Raw genomic sequence first — 17,774 nt, 5'->3', positions numbered from 1 at the left:
TTTACAAATAGCTGTTTTGTGCGACAGACCCGAGGTGGAAATGGCGCCAAACATGGTCAGTGTCTGACGTGTCTGTGGCTAACTGCCCTGGCATGCCCATCAGTCGGGGTGATGCTTAAGCATGACATGGGAGGAAAAGAGGGAGAGAGAGGGGAGGAGTGGCTGGTAAGTGAGAGAGAAAGAGGTGTGAATAGGGGTGGAGAGGTAGAGAGAGATTGCGTGAAAGACAGTGACAGACAGGGGGATGACAGTGAAAACATGACAAGAGAGGTATAGAGAGCCCAGGAAGAGAGGGGGGGATGGTGGGATTGCTGCCATCGTTCTTTGAATCTAAGAGAGACTGACAGAGAGGGCATGGAGAAAGCGAGTGGGGGGGAGAGAAAAAAAAGTGATGAAGAAAGAGAAAATAGAAACAGTGTGATGATGAGAGAGAGAGAGAGAGAGAGAGAGAGAGAGAGAGAGAGAGAGAGAGAGAGAGAGAGAGAGAGAGAGAGAGAGAGAGAGCACGTGATAGAGGGAGGGAGAGAGTGTGAGGGAGGGGGGAGAGAGAGAGCAGAGTGTGATAAAAAGAGAGAATGTGATAGAGAAGGAGAGTAGGAGAAAAGAGAGAGAATCAATGCCATATTATTTATGGAGTGTGGCTATCTGTCTCTACTGACAGAGGAGAAGCTGCCACAGAGGCACAAGGACATATCAGCGCCCAGCCCAGCCTGGTCGGGGACTGAATTAACCAGAGCAAGCAGGGAGGGGCTGATCGATATGACAGGAACAGGGCTCTGAGAGAACACAGATCCCGCTGTCTGCTATCTCTCCAGTCATACCTGGGAACACTAGCCTAGTCCGACATGCATGTGCTTTAGATAGCTCCACTGACGGTGTACAATGGTGGCCCCATACGACCATGGCAATAATAGTGAGAGGAGTTGGCTTAAGCCCATATAGATGTGGGACCAGGCATTGTAAAATACTGATAATAATAACAATAATGTCCGTGTTAAGCTGAGATTTTTAAAAATCCAAAGTGACTTATAGTTATCGAGTATGTAAGGTCCCTGCAGAAATCAAATCGCCAACTTCACTTTGTTCCAACAAACCAAGCCATCATAACTGGCCATGCTGTTGGCAAAATTGGATGCACAGTACTTCTGGGTATTCGAGTATTGATAAAGTCTGATAGTTTGTGTAGAACAGTAAATGATCTGTACCAGGTTGCCATGCAGATATCAATATAGAGAACAAAACATAGTTGTGAGGCCCATCTGACCGAGTGGGGCTGGCTGCTGTAAATGGCCGTCTGAATAAATATGAATGCTGTCGTCTACAGCGACTGCTGGCACAGAATGAGGCCAAGGCACACAGCACAGACCAGGGTATATAACCGTTGAGTAAATGCCACACAAAATATCTGTGTGCGCCATTTCTTAAAAGAGAGAGATTTATTTGTATTTGTATAGTTTCCCGCTATAAATCGTACCTGTCGTAAACTGTGCATATTAAGCATTATAATTCCACCTGGAAAACGCCCATCGATGACCTTTTATGGTGAAAATAACTCCATAATTTGCGGTTTGATTTGGAACTAGGCCTCAGCAGTTTAAAAAAGAAAGAAAAAAAGAGCCATGACAAATAAGATCAAATATTCTTGGAAGTGGTGCCAGAATGTTTTGCAGTGACTCAGACTTTCACTGTAGTATTCAGCAAAGGACAGTGACTATTTCTGAAATAAAGTCAACAACTTCCAGCACAGCCAGAAGAGGACTGGCCACCCCACATAGCCTGGTTCCTCTCTAGGTTTCTTCCTAGGTTTTGGCCTTTCTAGGGAGTTTTTCCTAGCCACCGTGCTTCTACACCTGCATTGCTTGCTGTTTGGGGTTTTAGGCTGGGTTTCTGTACAGCACTTTGAGATATCAGCTGATGTAGGAAGGGCTATATAAATACATTTGAATTGAAATTGAATTGAAATTGAATGACAAATTGTTGCGGAGTTTGCAGAACATTTTATTTAACAATGTATTGCATCAACTTTTACCCCCAACCTAAATATGCTCACTGCCCGAAAATTCTGAAAAGTTGTCTTGGCCTACTTGAGACATTTGGAAATCAAGGTGAACTGTCTGTTCTACCGTTAACTTAATTAATGTAGCCAACATTTTAACCGCAATCCGGATCCGATTATAATGAGCGAAATAGGCCTACTTGAAATAGCTTATATATTTAGTACTGGGAAGTAGGCCTAATTAAATGAGAGATGGGACAAATTGTTTCCTATTTTGTTTAGGCTACGTTGGGAGTATGAAACCACCACAGTCGGGAAACGTGAGGAATTTATTTTGCAATGAGTATGCAAATAAAATAAATCAGGAAATAGAGTCCTAACGGTCCTAAAGGCATATTATTGTAGTTTGTTGTTATATTTTCATTTTTTTAAAATGAAAAGGCATGTCATCTTATCTCCCATTTGCACAAAATACCACTTGCCTGCTTGCAATGCATTACTTCAACCACCATAAATTGTGCACACGCATGGTCTAAAGTTTGAGGAAGTCATGTGCACTCTCTCTTTTAAAGTAACATTTTTTACAAATGTCAACTTCTGTGTGAAAAGTGGCGCGGGAACGTTTTTGGGCTATATTCTGTGCATGTGCAGAGTTTAAAAATGAGGCCCCAGTCCCTGTTGTGAAATTGGCCTCTGCTAAAATAAAGCAGATCTGTGTCACCAATGGCAGATTTTCAAGATGTCAGAATCTGAGACTTCGAGGGCCCCGGGGATGACAGGGGTTGTAGAAGAGCAGAGATCAAAGAGTTACTCGCCACAAGTCCATTTGCACTATGCGACACAACGGATGTTTTATCTTTCGGTCACGGATGTGATGGAATAGTCCCTGATGTGGCTTGAACGTGTCCTATGTGGACTGTGATTAACGGCTTTACGGAGCTGACCAGTGCACTATTGAACGTGACCAGCATTGGCGTTGGCGGATTTGACACGGGCCTGTCCTAGTGCCTGGCAAAATAGGTGAGGGCATTGACCTTTTCATGTTGGCACTGGTCTTTTAAATCAATCGATCAATAGCTTGGCCCCTTTTGAGTTGGGCAGTGATGTTATTGTTCCTGAACAGATCCCGGACGACAGGTCCATGAAGGAAATGTCCCTCTGGCTGTGCAGTAATGTTTAATTAAACTAATGACCTTCATAGCTGTAACAACAGACCTCCATAGCAGCCGCAATATAGCAGTGAATGCTGCTACACGCAGGTCTGATACACAGTAGAAGTTGTCTCAATTGGTTGGGGCATGTTGCTCGTAACTCCAAAGCTACTGCTTTGATTCCCGCATGGGTCCACAAGCAGTGAACTTATGTGTTTGCTGTAATGACCGTATAAAGGTTGTGTCAATAAGGAAAGGGCAGCTAGGCTAGAATGCCTCGTATTGTGTCTGGACAGTATCACGTATAATCTCCTTATCTCTCGACTGCAGCTCTCGCAAGCAGTCCTCGTCGGCTGTCAATTGTAAATGGCCAGGCAAGATCTCTACATTACGTACTCTGACGTCCAAACCTTGCCCGTGCTTGATGGCTTGTCCAGAGAGGCGTCGTGGCCTGATAAACTGGCAGGTTATTTGTGACCGGTGACACTGTAGCCCGTTTTCATCTCCGTCATCACCGTAACAGGCTGTATTTTCTACCAAGGGCTTTGGCCCCTGAGTGCCTGCCGGTAATCCCCCCCCCCCTCTCTTCCTCCTTCCCTTCCTCAATATCCAGCCTTGACATCCGGCTCAGTGCGCTCAATCACTCCCAGGCGGACTTCCTCCTGATGGAAGGTTTCAATTTCTGCAGCGCACTCCAAGGCCCATGGTTAATTCATGGCCAGAGACCTGTCTCACCCTTGACGAGGGCTCAGAGGTGAGAAGGGAAGAGGCCTGGACGGAGGGGACCAACACTCTCCCACAACGCCAACCAATTCTCCCCCATGCCCCGTCGGCCCTGACACTCGTCTTCACTTGAGACATTCTAAGGATCTCCGTTACACATCAATAGCATTATACATTTTCAGTCCGATGTGATTTGCACTTTTTCCTGCATATGTCAATGTGAGAAATACATCTGGTGTGCTCATAGAAGGATTTAGAAAGGATTTTAACCTTGGGTCTTTGTTTAGTTGTTCTGGTTACTCATGTTGACTACCAACCACATATTCTGGAATATTTGAATAATAAACACAAGCAGGTTTTGTATTGAACATTCACAAGAGTGGAAGATCCCTCGATCAATAAATCTCCTTTGACACGTATGGCTTTAGCCATTCTCTGCTTGTGTTTTATAACCTACCCACCCCCACAACCCACGTCGGTGCTAAACGACATCCTTTAAGCTGATCCTTCAGCAGCCTGCCATCCTGCCCTATCATCCGTCCATAAACTCATCAGTCACCTTTGATGACCTCATCCAGAGCTGTAAACCCTATGCCTCTGCGAAGTGAGAGGCATAAATAAAGAAGAAAGCCTAATACAATGATAAAGGTCCCAGTGTCAGATGCTTCAGGGCCACAGACCCTAGAAGGACTTGATTAGTGAGAGAAAAATGGCCGATGCCATACCACCGATGGCAAACCTTACACCAATCATTGGTCATGAAGGGAAGAAGACCCAAGAAAGGAAAGTATGGACGGGTATTGGGAGGGACATTCTGCATTCATCACCTCTTCCTAACATCAATTAGACAAGGCTTGACCAAGGTCAGCTGGACTGGATCTTCTCCAGGCCTGGAATGGAGCATGGTTCCCGCTGTGGACTATGTTGATCTGTAGATCTGTTCTACTGTATTCGTACGGACAGGGGGTGACATTGACAAGCTCGTTACCAAGCTTAGGACCCTAGGACTGAACACCGCCCTCTGCAACTGGATCCTGGACTTCCTGATGGACCAACCCAAAGGTGGTGAGGGGAGGCAACGTCACCTCCGACCAAGATTAACCTTAACACGGGGGCCCCTGAACAAGGTGTATGCTTAGTCCCCTCCTGTACTCCCCGTTCACCCATGACTGCGTAGTCACGCACGACTCCAACACCATCATCAAGTTTGCTGACGACACAACAATTTTAGGCCTAATCACCGGCGACAATGAGACTAACAGGGAAGAGGTCAGTGACCTGGCAGTGCGATGCGGGGATAAAAACCTCTCCTTCGACATCAGTAAGACCAAGGAGATGATTGTGGACTACAGGAAACCGGGGGGTGAGCACGCCCCCATCCACATCGACAGGGCTGCAGTGGAGTGGATCGCGAGCTTCAAGTTCCTCGGTTTTCAAATCACTAACGACTTAAAATGGTCCACTCACACGCGCACAGTCAAGAAGAAGGCGTGACAACATCTCTTTCCCCCTCAGGAAGTTGAAGAGGTTTGGCAAGGGCCCTCAAATCCTCAAAAAGTTATACGACTACACCATTTGAGAGCATCTTGACTGGCTGCATCACTACTTGGTATGGCAACAGCGCCACCCTCGATCGCATGGAGCTACAGAGGGTGGTGCAGACAGCTCAGTAATTCACTGGGGCCGAGCTCCCTGCCACCCAGGACCTCTATATCAGGCGGTGTGAAAGGAAGGCCCAGAAAATCATTAGACTCCAGCCACCCAAGCCATAGACTGTTCTCTCTGCTTCCGCATGGCAAGCGGTACCGGTGCATCAAGTCTGACATCAACTGGGTCCTGAACAGCTTTTATCCCCAAGTCATAAGACTGCTACATAGCTAACAGAATAGATACATGGGCTATCTGAGTTTACCCTTGTATTTTCTTTCTCTATGCACACTAACAGCACTCTACACACTAACAGGACTCTACACACACACGCACATACAATCCACAGATACGCTGCTGCTACTCTGTTTATCATATATCCTGATGCCTAGTCACCTTACCCCTGTACATATCTGCCTCTATCACTCCAGTATCCCTGCATGCACATTGTAAATATGGCATTGAAACTGACCCCGTATATAGCCTCTTATTTTCTCATGTTCTTCTTATTTATTCTTTTCTTTTTTTTCTCGTGTGTTACTGTTCTAGCTTATGTTATTTTTAGTGCTACATTGATATTCATTACTGCATTGTTGGTTTTTGGAGCTCGGAAGAAAGGCATTTTACTGTACTTGTGCGTGTGACATAAAAAAAAAAGTGAAACTTGAAACAAGAAAGCAGTGCTGGCAGGTGTACCTTGTCCCCTTTCTTCACCGTCCTGGTTGTCAGCTTCCCGATGGCTTTCTTAGCTGCATCTCCAAGTCGACGCTGCCAGAGAGAGAGAGAGAGGGAGAAAGAGGAGTGGAGAGAGAGAGAGGGAGAAAGAGGAGTGGAGAGAGAGAGGAGGGGAGAATATAAAAAGGTGAACATGGAGAGAAAACGCAGCCTGAAGGTTGAATTCACAAGAACAATTAAATATACCTTACTCAGCACAAATGACTCTTCTCAAACTCATTTCCCAAAACTCCATAGTGTAGCACTATTAGAAATAGCTAATTGAAGGACATAAAATGACATTCGCACTCATTTCAATTGGTTGGGAACCTTTTTTGCTTTAAACATTTTGAACCATTGGAGAATTGGAACAAGAATAGTGCAGCACATTGAGCTCTAGCCCAGTCAACCGAAGACATGGCAAGTTCTACTGTAAAAAATAACGTTAATAATTGACCTTTGGACTTTTCAACCGAGGGCAGAATAAGGTGCCAATGAGTGAGGTTCAGTACATTGGGACAATGTTGAAAGACCTAGAGCCAGAATCATCAGCATTTTGCAGTATTTTACATTGGAGAGGATTAACAGGAATTGGGAGGTCACAGTGTACAAAGAAACAGAACACCATCTCATCTTGAAGGCATGGTTCTTCACGTTTCTAGAACCCCTCTAGAACCCTTCATGTTTCTAGAATCCTTGCACAGATGCCAAAGCTTAGATGTCAGGGTCTAATTTTAGCTATGTACTCACAGTGTGGAGAGAGACAGACATTTGTAAAGCACATATGCTGCAGAAGGGAAAGACCCGGGTTCAGTTTCTTTCCACTGATTAAACAGGCTGCTGATTTTGCACCAGTACTGTAGACACAGTGACATTGATTGAGAGTGAGAGCGAGACAGTGTGTGCATGTGTGTGTGAGAGTGAGTGACACTCCCCCTGTGCCACGTGATCAGCAGCATTAATAGGTCTGGTCCATCCCATTAACTACTACTAGGGCTCAGTGTGTGTAGTGGACTTATCTCACTGACCTAAGTGGATCTTCACTCATTAACACAGCCCCCACTGATTAATACTGCACTCTATTGTGAAAGAATACACTGCGGTATGTGTGTGTGTGTGTGTGTGTGTGTGTGTGTGTGTGTGTGTGTGTGTGTGTGTGTGTGTGTGTGTGTGTGTGTGTGTGTGTGTGTGTGTGTGTGTGTGTGTGTGTGTGTGTGTGTGTGTGTGAGAGAGAGAAAGAGAGAACATGTGAGCTTTGCAAACATACAGAAGCAGTTGACTAGGCAGTTTAATTAGTTTGTGGGGTTAAACTAAAACAAACAAAAGTTGGTGACCTCGTGCCGCCTCAGAGAGTAGAGGCAGTCTTTAAACTCCCAGTACTTAATATTTAGTGACCACAGTATTTAGTGACCACAGTATTTAGTGGCCCACAGTATTTAGTGGCCCACAGTATTTAGTGGCCCACAGTATTTAGTGGCCCACAGTATTTAGTGGCCCACAGTATTTAGTGACCACAGTATTTAGTGGCCCACAGTATTTAGTGGCCCACAGTATTTAGTGGCCCACAGTATTTAGTGACCACACATAAACACAGATGGTGAGGGGTTGTTTCCGATAGATAGCTAGCTGGAGAGGAGTCTCGCTCTGTCAGATGCTACATAGATCAACATTGTTTGTAAACAGTCTTAAATGGCTCCTTGTTTTGTCTCCTTTTCCCACAGTTGTGAAATGACATTGAAGGTTTATACCACAGAGGGAAGGACAAAAGGAAATTAGGCTATTTAAAATAATTGGGACAGGACCCACTAACCTCCACTGTCCTCCACTATCCTGGCTTAAATTTCTGGCACAATTAAGGTACTAAAGGTAGTGTCTTAGACCAGACCAACTGAAAAGGGGTGTGTGTGTATTTTTAAAGATGCCAGACGCTAAGGAAGCAGAGTTTTACACCAACGACCCTCCATTAAGGATTCATGAACGATTTACCACATAAACATTTCATGGCTGCTTCCTCTCACAGAGAGAGAGCGAGAGAAGGGGGGAGACAGAAAGAGAGAGAGAGAAAGAGAGGGTACAGAGCGAGCGAGCGAGAGAGCAGAGGAAGGTCAACCGAGCCAGACATACAGTCAACATCTGGAGGTCATGAAGGTGACTGGCGCTTCACCTGCCATCCACTTCCTTTACCTGATATGAGTCCTCACAGACAGTCGACTGAATACTAGTATGTCAGAGTGACATTGAGAGCATATGCCTCAACAACATTTGTCACCACTATCTAAAGATGTTTGCACTCAATTGTTAACTTCCATTTTTTTAAAGAAGCTGGATTTTTTTTGTAGCCCTGAGTATTAATATGGGGACAGTCTGCCTCCATTCTTAAGAAAAATATGATGGGAGAACTAATACTATTAGTACCTGACTGCAATAAAACCATTCAAGTGTGGTAACTATGAGCTAGATGCGTGGATCTCAAGTTAGGATTGGATGCGAAGAAAATATGTGCAGTTTTTCTGTTACATATATTTGAATACGTAATTCAAATACTTTGGAGAATTTTGTCATTTGTATTTCAAATGGCCTTAACTACAATCCAATGTACTGTATTTTGTAACAGGATACTTTTGAGACCTGTACAATTGTATCTGTCTGTACATTTTTTTTATAGTGGTTCATAATTTGGTGGCCCCCCTTTCACCCTGCATTGGAATCAGAAGTCTGATGGCACTATGGTGCGATAATAGTGTCTGTTAAACAACCAAAATGTAAATAAAAAAATGATCACTTGCAAAGCATGCTGGGTATTAATATAATGAGCTCCACCCCCAAAAGAAGGCCAATAATAATAATACCTGTTGTGCTTTGCAATTGTTCATTTTTACATGTACATTTTGGTCATTTAGCAGACACTTTTATCCAGGCAGTGCATTCAACTAATTTAGATAAACAACCACATATCACAGTCATAGCAAGTAAAGTGTTTATTTGTTACCATTACTGAGAATGTTGTTGTAGTGAAGGCGTGTACTTGGAAATGTATTTTGAAAATACAAAATACCTGTAGGTATTTGTATTTGATCAAAATACAACTCTATAAAAGTACATTGATAAATTTATATTTTTGTAACAAGATACATTTTGATGTATCTTCTTGCCCACCTTTGACCCTAAGTACATAAATGCCAAATAAATACCATATTGTTAAAAAAAGGAAAGCGTAACCATTAGCAAACATACTCTATGTCCTACCTGGCTGCGGTCACGTGCGTTCGTAAAGCGGATCTTCTGGATGAAGTAGAAGATGAGCCAGGCAGAGGAGATGATCATGAGTACGATGAAGGAGATGGAGACGAAGACCAGGGAGCCGCGGTTGATATTCTTGGCCTGGCCACGCTGGCCCACCACCACACTCACCAGCACCGTCAGGTTCCTCTCCAGCAGACCCAGGATCTCCTTGCCGTACGACTCAGTGATCATCACCGCCACAGTGTCACCCGTACCTGATGAACACAGTAGAGGGGAGTTAATAGCATAGTGGCTCGGTTTTTGTGGTAAACCAATCAGAGCTTTTGCATGTTTTCTTGTGACACGTCAAGTCAATGAAAGCAATAACCAGTTAGTCCCGATCCTTGATTTTGGAGGCAGTCAGTTAGCATACACTTATTCACAGTTTGCACATGTTCCCTCCACTATATTCAATCTGCCAGCTTTTTTATGTCAGAACAATAACACAATAATACTATTGGATAGGCAATTTCACGTCACCCATATTGACAGGATCCACAGAGCAAAGTCAATAACAGAGCCCCTTTCCGATCCTGAATCAGTAGATTTAGAGGGTTCCCAACCAATTTCTCTTTAGCCACTATGAAAAGACACACAGAGCCGGTCGCCAGTCAACAGATTCTCATTCCTCTACATGCTCATTAATCAGTTCCCTGCGTTAGCATTTCAAGGCGTTAAGGTCCTGGAGCTGGGTTTTAATAGGGTGGCATAGAGAGAGTCTGCCATCCATCTGCATGGCATCACCAGCCAGTCCCAATAGACAGTGTCAGCGGATCAGATCTACGCTCCCTAGCGCAACCCGTTCCTCATTTATTAAGACAGGGTTCTGAACCCCTGCACAGCCAACCAGAGCTGTGTAAGTGACGGATTGAATATCCCATGGCCTGAGGGAATACATGTGGAGACAAGAGAAACGTGTAAGCGAACGTATAATATATCCATTATGTGAAAAGGGGCTCCTGAATATTTGTATACCCTATGTTGAAGAAATGTGAAATACGATGCCAAAGGTGATGTGGTATAATGGAATTCATTCATGGACAATGACCGCAATGCATTGCAGAGAAATTAGCCAGTGGAAAATAATCATTGTTTATTTTAAACTACATAAGCAGTGGTAGAGCCATCTGTGATCATCATAATCATCTCCATGTTAAGTTGGTGGTAGTAAGAGGGTCCAGACAGCTGACTGCTACAGGCCAGGGGGAGTCATGTTACTGCTGGAGACCACTCCTCTCTGTCCCTCTGGGCTCTTTACCACAGCTTGCCTTACCACTAATAGCAGCTGAAAGTGCACTGTGTGCGTCTGTGTGTGCTCGTGTGTGTAAGCGTGTCTACTGTACATCAGTGTGTGTGTACGGGAATCTGTCTAAATCTACATGCCTGTTTACTACACATCTGTGTGTACCTGTGTGTGTGTGTGTATGTCCGCAGTTTACCTTGCCTCAGTGTTGACGAATGGCACACTGGTCACACACACCAAGGCCATGAGATTAAGACAACCCACCTGCTCTGTGCTACATTATAGCCTAGCATAGTATACAGTAGACTCCATTGTGGTGGTATCCATTGCCATTTCAGCAAGCCTATGCATGCTAACTCTCCAAGTATATTTACGCATCTAATACATACCAACTGAAAATAAAGGCAACATTCAGAGACACACACACACTCATGGGGAAGTGTGCACACACACACACACACACACACACACACACACACACACACACACACACACACACACACACACACACACACACACACACACACACACACACACACACACACACACACACACACACACACACACACCTGTGATGAATTAGTTTGATGAGGGCTCGGTCTTGGGCAGGAAACATCCACTTTGAGTGAAGAAAACATGAGGCCTCTACCTTTCTCCTGTAGCACACATTCTCTATTTTCTAGTGACTACCTGCATTCTCACTGTGACATGAACCTCTCTTTATTTTTCTTCAGACATCCCTCCTTTTAGAACATGTATTGTTTTTCTTACAGACATCCCTCCTTTAGAACAAGTATTGTTTTTCTTACAGACATCCCCCTTCCTCAAAGATGTCAAAACGACAAACAAGCCAAACGGCTTCATCCTCTTTCCCTTGTCAGATATTTTGTTTGTCTGTTGCACTTCCAGAATTAAACCAACACTGTGACGAAAGAAGCATCAAGACTATCCTTCACCGATCATTTGGCTCCTAAAGTCCTTAAAAGTTTAACTTCGAATGATCAATAATGTTACCAGATGGTAATTCCTCCAGAATTGGCCTAAAAACATCTGTTTTCTTAAGAGAAAGAGAGAGATCAAAAGAAAAAGTGAGAGACAGAAAGAGAGAGAAAAGGGCTGTAATTCAGAGGGCTGGGTATAATGACTCCCTGTCGTGTAGGCTGAATGACAACAGTTAAGTCATTACACTATTCATCTCTCTACCTCTCTCTCCATCTCTTCCTCTCCCTCTCCCTCCTTCTCTTTCTCTGTACCTATCCTTCCCTCAGTGGAAGCCCTCTCTTAAAGGTGCCCTTTAGCCAAACGCCACCTGGCTACTGACTCAGCGTGTTTGGGGAGCACGGGTGCCACGGGATATGGGGTGATTGAGAGCACCCTTGCACTGAGCCACCTGACAAACAGCGGGAAGATGGAGGGAGGAAGGGATTTCTTCATGTCAAGCTCATGTGTCAACTGACCACAACCATCTTTCTTCACTTCAAATTCGTGTCAACAGACCACTACTTAATTCAACCGCACAAAAACCACATGGCAGTGTCATTCTTGCTAGCAATCTGGCCATCCAGAATCACAACAGGCTGACTTCAGCCTCATGGTAGCGCACACATTGGCCCTCACTTCACGATCTAACGGCCATAAAGCAAGCAGGACAAACAGCAAAGAGAAAGAAGCCTTGACCTGAGACACGCCCCCTTGCCCCCGGTCCTAATACTGTACATACACAGGCACCAGCTCCGGCTTATCACGAAAGACGTGCGTGCAGCTGGCTTGACAATATGCTCTATTGCCTAGGGTTAATGAGAAATCACGGCCAGTCAAAACTATGGCGCTTTCACAATGGGCCGCTCCCATTAATCATTGGTTTTATGGGGCTAGGCTATGCTAGTTCACCATAGACCATGCACTGAACACACATGTAGGGACCTGGCCGGGCTAGACTAGGAAAGGGTACCATAGACCCAGCACAGTGCACGTGATGTACCAAAGCCCAGGGGGGAAATCAGCCATGACGCACGTTGACTTATTAACTCCAGTGACTCATGCCAAAGGTGTGGATGTGAGTTTGGGAGATGGATAGCAAGAAAGCAGATACGAATGTGTGCGTTTCTGAAAATCTGTGGTTATGCCTGTGGAAAACATTTTTTATTTTTTATTTAAAAATTAACTAGTCCCCTTCCCCCCCACTGTAATGCTGAAAACATAACAACAAGCTGAAACAGAAAAAGGAGCGATACCTCGGGTTGACCTTGGACTTTCAAACTTCACTTCATTTGGATGAAACACATAACGACTTCTGGACACGTGATGTCTTCTGATGGAAATCCACACCAGTTACTCATAAAACAGAACACATCTAAAGGTGTTGCCTTTTATTACAATTCAATCATTGTTTGTTTTCGACAGCTACTGACGGTAGCCAAGTAATTCGATTTTAGTTGCCAAAATGTCGTCCTACAGTAAATACATGATGGCATAAGGGCAACGTAACGTTAAGTGGAAGGTAGCCTAGCGGTTAAGAGCATTGGACTAGTAACCGCTAGGTATCTGGTTCGAATCCCTGAGATAACTAGGTGACAAATCTGTTGTGCTACTTTTTTTGTGTAAATAGCTCTGGATTAGAGTGTCTGTTAAATGACTAAAATGTAAATAATGTTGCTAAGTGTCATTGACTTTGCGCAGAGGGGAATGATATATGTGACCGACCACCTCGATTCGGTCTTATGTAGCAAAATATGAAAGTGTTTTTTATATGGGATAAAAATAGAGACTCAGCGCTACTAAATGGTACATCATATCCTGCAGTTAAGGAAGAATGGGAAAGCAATTCTGCTTTGAAAGTTGATGCACTTGTAACCCCACTTTTGAGAAAATGGCCTCGAATGTTTGGTACACCTACAGTACTGGAGAGCTCTTCTTTGTCTACAACTATTCAGCCTCTCTCACACCCTCTTAAGCATTAGCCCCACCCATCTCTTTAAGGATTCACATGTGAGGCTATGTACTAACAAAAATTGAAAAAATATGAAATGCTAATGCACTGAGTGTCAGCAAATTGCCCACTGCTTATTGAGGACACACACACACGCGCTGCTTCTAGTCTGCAGCTACTTTTTGCAGTGAGAAAGTGCAGGGAGGTATCTATTTCGGCATATTAAAACACTACCATTTTCCCCCCGATCACGAGTATCATCCGATCCAACTAACAATTGTCTATTAACAGACACGATTACGAGTATGGCCATGTCGGCACACCCCTACCAGACACACTTGTCTAAATTGATGGGTAATGTGAAAGAAATGCTGTAACCACCCCACAGCCACAACTAGCTAAGTGGATGGGTCACTACTGTCTGGACATGTACACAGTGGTGTAAAGTACTTAAGTCGTACGGTACTTCGCTATTTATATTTTTTGATGACTTTTACTTCATTCCTAAAGAATTTAATGTACTTTTTACTCCATACATTTTCTCTGACATCCAATTCATTTGTTCTTAATTGACTTGCCTAGTTAAATAAAAAGGTACAAATAAAATAATAATAATAATACAAAAACATTTTGAATGCTTAGCAGGACAGGAAAATGGTCCAATTCACGCACTTATCAAGAGAACATTCCTGGTCATCCCTACTGCCTCTTATCTGGCGGACTCTCTTACCTGGTGGACTAAAACACACATGCTTCATTTGCTAATTATTTCTGTTGGAGAGTGCCCCTGGCTATCCGTAAATTTAAAAAAACTAACATTTGAAATTATTTAGACTTTTACTTTTGGTACTTAAGTATATTTGAGCAATTCCATTTACTTTTGATAGTTAAGTACAGTGCATTCGGGAAAGTATTCAGACACCTTCCCCTTTTCCCCCTTTTGTTCCCTTACAGCCTTATTCTAAAATTGATTAAATACATTTTTCCATCGCAAAGATTCAACCAAGACTTCAAACTAAACTTGGTTTTGAGCCCTGCACACACACAGCCTACAGGTTTTGGGCTGATAACCACCCAAAACACAGTAAGACGCTGAACTAGAATGAGACTGCAGGGACAACAAGAGCAGGCATAAACAAGTTGAGCTCTCTCTTGCTCTCTCTCTCTCTCTCTCTCTCTCTCTTTCTCTCAGCAGTTATCTGTAAATCTCCAAAGCTAAGTCAAGTCTCCAGACAGGCATTCACCACAGAGGAAATCAGACAGAGCCAGGCAGGCACGTGCCCAGGCATGTTTACGTGCCTCACTCTTTGGCTTTGTTTTATGGGTGGCGCCTAATGGCTGAACTTCGACCTGCCATGATGGCTTGCTTCCAGATACTGATCCAAGGTCTGGTTCAATTTTTCCCCCTTATGGTCAAGGGTAGGATTGGCGAAAGGTCAGCTTTTCCTAGACCTGTGACGATGAGGAAATTCTATTCAGAGATTGTGTGACTAAATTACATCCTTTGCACCCCATTACAATTACAAGCAATTCACAGTAAAAGCACCAACGGTAGGCTTTTTCTCATTGTCGTCCGCTCTTTGTCTCACCACCATCCCCCATGCACCACAGTGATCAGAGTCATGGTTATGAACATTAACACACCCACATAAATCCTCGTCAGCAAAGGAAAACTTGCTGTTGTCAGTGTACCATCCTCTGTCAGGCTGACGTCTCTCTCTGCCCCACATCTCTACACATCATCTCTGGTACAGTGCCTTCAGAAAGTATTCATACCCCTTGATTTATTCCACATTTGGTTGTGTTACAGCCTGAATTTAAAAAAAAAAGATGAAATAAAACATTTGCTCACCCATCTCAACACAATTACCCCATAATGACAAAGTGAAAACATGTTGAGGAATTTTTTCAAATTTCTTGAAAATGAAATACAGAAATTTCTAATTTAAATATATATATTTTTTTTACATTCCCACCCGAGTCAATACATGTTAGAATCACCTTTTGCAATGACTACAGCTGTGAGTCTTTCTGGGCAAGTCTCTAAGAGCTTTGCACACCAGGATTGTGAAATATTTGCACATTATTCTTTTTAAAATTTGTCAATCTCGGTCAAGTTGTTTGTTAATCATTGCTAAACAGCCATTTTCAAGCCTTGCCATAGATTTTCAAGCTTATTTAAGTCAAAACTGTAACTAGGCCACTCATGGACATTCAATGTCATCTTAGTATGAAACTCCAGTGTATATTTGGCCTTGTGTTTAGGTTATTGTCCTTCTGAAAGGTGAATTTGTCTCCAAGTTTGTGTTGGAACCAAGTATTCCACTAGGATTTTGCCTGTGTTTAGTTCTATTCCTTTTTTTTTATCCCCCCTAAAAACTTTAGCCCTTGACACTGACAAGAATACCCATAACATGATGCAGCCACCACCATGCTTGAAAATACTAAGAGTGATACTCAGTGATGTGTTGTGTTGGATTTGCCTCAAACATAACGCTTTATATGTGCTGACCAACTCGCACGATGTTGGACGATGGATTGCGATGTATAAGATGCCGGAGCTGTGTCTATTTCGGCCAGGTCCGAGATAAAGAAAAACACCTGAATTTCCAATGGAGCAATTGCCAAAGGCTATAGAGAAGAAGTTGCTACTTTGAGTAAACAAATCGCTAATTTGCACCAGCTATTGGGGAAGCCATGTCCTCCTACCTTCTCATTCTCCACTCCATTGGCAGCAAACACCACCAAGCTGAGGGGAGTCTCACCATCGGGCAGATGTTATATCCAAGATGGCGTAGCAGTCGGACGTGTGTTTTGTCTTGTCCCGTCCTATCTGGTGTAAATATAGTTTCTCGTTTTTTTCTGTATATATTTCGTACATATTTTAATCTCACTTTCCAACTATAGGCTGAATATACTCTCCTGCAACCCGCATCACCCAATGTGGTATGGATCTGCTTTTTCTATACTTTAGAACCGGAACCCCCATCAGAAGCTAGCCAGCTAACTAGCTACTAGCTAGTACTCAGTTAGCCACTGCTAGCGGTCTTCAAAGCTAACTAGGACCAGTGCGACATCAACCCAGAGCATATCAGACTGCTTTTTCTCTACCACATCTCCGGATTCCTACCACAAGCTCTGAACCTTTACACCGGATCATCGCAACTAGCTAGCTGCAATCCGAGTGGCTACTCCTGGCTAACGTCTCTGTCCCAAAGCAAGCACCAGTTAGCCTTGAGCTAACCTCGAGCTAAGCCCATCTCCCGACTAGCCGAAGAGGTCCAACAATACCTCTTTTGCCAATTGGCCTGGACCCTTTACTGCCGACACGGAGCCCCGCCGATCCATCACGACTGGTCCGCCAATATAGTCGTCCGAGGTGGTTTCAACAGGCTTTTCCGTTGCGACATCTCCAAAGATCCATCTGCTGGCCAAGGCCCGCGAGCTTTCTGAAACGCTGTGTCTCCAGCTCACCTAGCGTACTAGAGCACCTGTAGCATACTCCTGGGCTACAATTACCCGGGCCCACGACCGGTCTGTCGATGTCACCGCATGAAGAGGAATAAACAGACTCACCCCATCGCAACGTCCCCCAAAGTTTAACTCTCTAGCCCTCGCTATCTCCCTGCTTGCTAATTCGGCCTGCTAACGGCTAGCTCGTCTAGCTCCGGTCCGCTACCTTGTCTAGCCCGGGCCTACGGACTTTTAGCTTGTTAGCACAGGCCTGCTAACCGTCTGAATCACCGCGTCCCAAACACTCTCTGAGCCCATTTACTTTCTATCTCTTTTTGATTTTTATTTTGTTTATACCTTCCGGAAACCTGCCTCACCCACTGTAATACGGAATCGCTATTACTTTTAATTTTAATTGTATTTTCATGACTCACTCAAGAACCTCCAGACGCTAACCAGCTAACTAACTACAAGCTATTTAGTCATTGTTAGTTCTTTTTTAAACATGGATAACACTCACCAGTCCAGCTTCCCTGCCCATCCACCGCTGCCCCCTGGACACTGATCTCTTGGCTACATAGCTGACGCACGCTGGACTGTCCATTAATCACGGTACTCCATTCTGCTTGTTTGTTG

The 17,774-nt window shown here is 44.0% G+C and overlaps 1 protein-coding gene across 5 annotated transcripts in view; it reads right to left on the bottom strand.

The window, feature by feature from the left end:
* rnf130 (ring finger protein 130) overlaps positions 1-17,774 on the bottom strand; it is a 69,271-nt gene that overhangs the window by 14,492 nt on the left and 37,005 nt on the right. For 3 of the 5 annotated variants that reach the window (XM_035744568.2, XM_035744567.2, XM_035744573.2), the window contains exons 4-5: positions 9,466-9,728; positions 6,214-6,285 (exon numbers count right to left, since the gene is read on the bottom strand). In XM_035744568.2, coding sequence (XP_035600461.1) covers positions 6,214-6,285; positions 9,466-9,728 — 335 coding nt within the window. The remainder of the gene's footprint in view (positions 1-6,213; positions 6,286-9,465; positions 9,729-17,774) is intronic. The other 2 variants (XM_035744571.2, XM_035744569.2) reach the window with 1 other exon arrangement.

Source organism: Oncorhynchus keta, chromosome 30 (assembly GCF_023373465.1).
Source record: "Oncorhynchus keta strain PuntledgeMale-10-30-2019 chromosome 30, Oket_V2, whole genome shotgun sequence".
NCBI classification, from domain to species: Eukaryota; Metazoa; Chordata; class Actinopteri; order Salmoniformes; family Salmonidae; genus Oncorhynchus; species Oncorhynchus keta.
The sequence above is the reverse complement of the archived record's forward strand: the minus strand, read 5'-3'. Positions and strand labels throughout refer to the sequence as shown.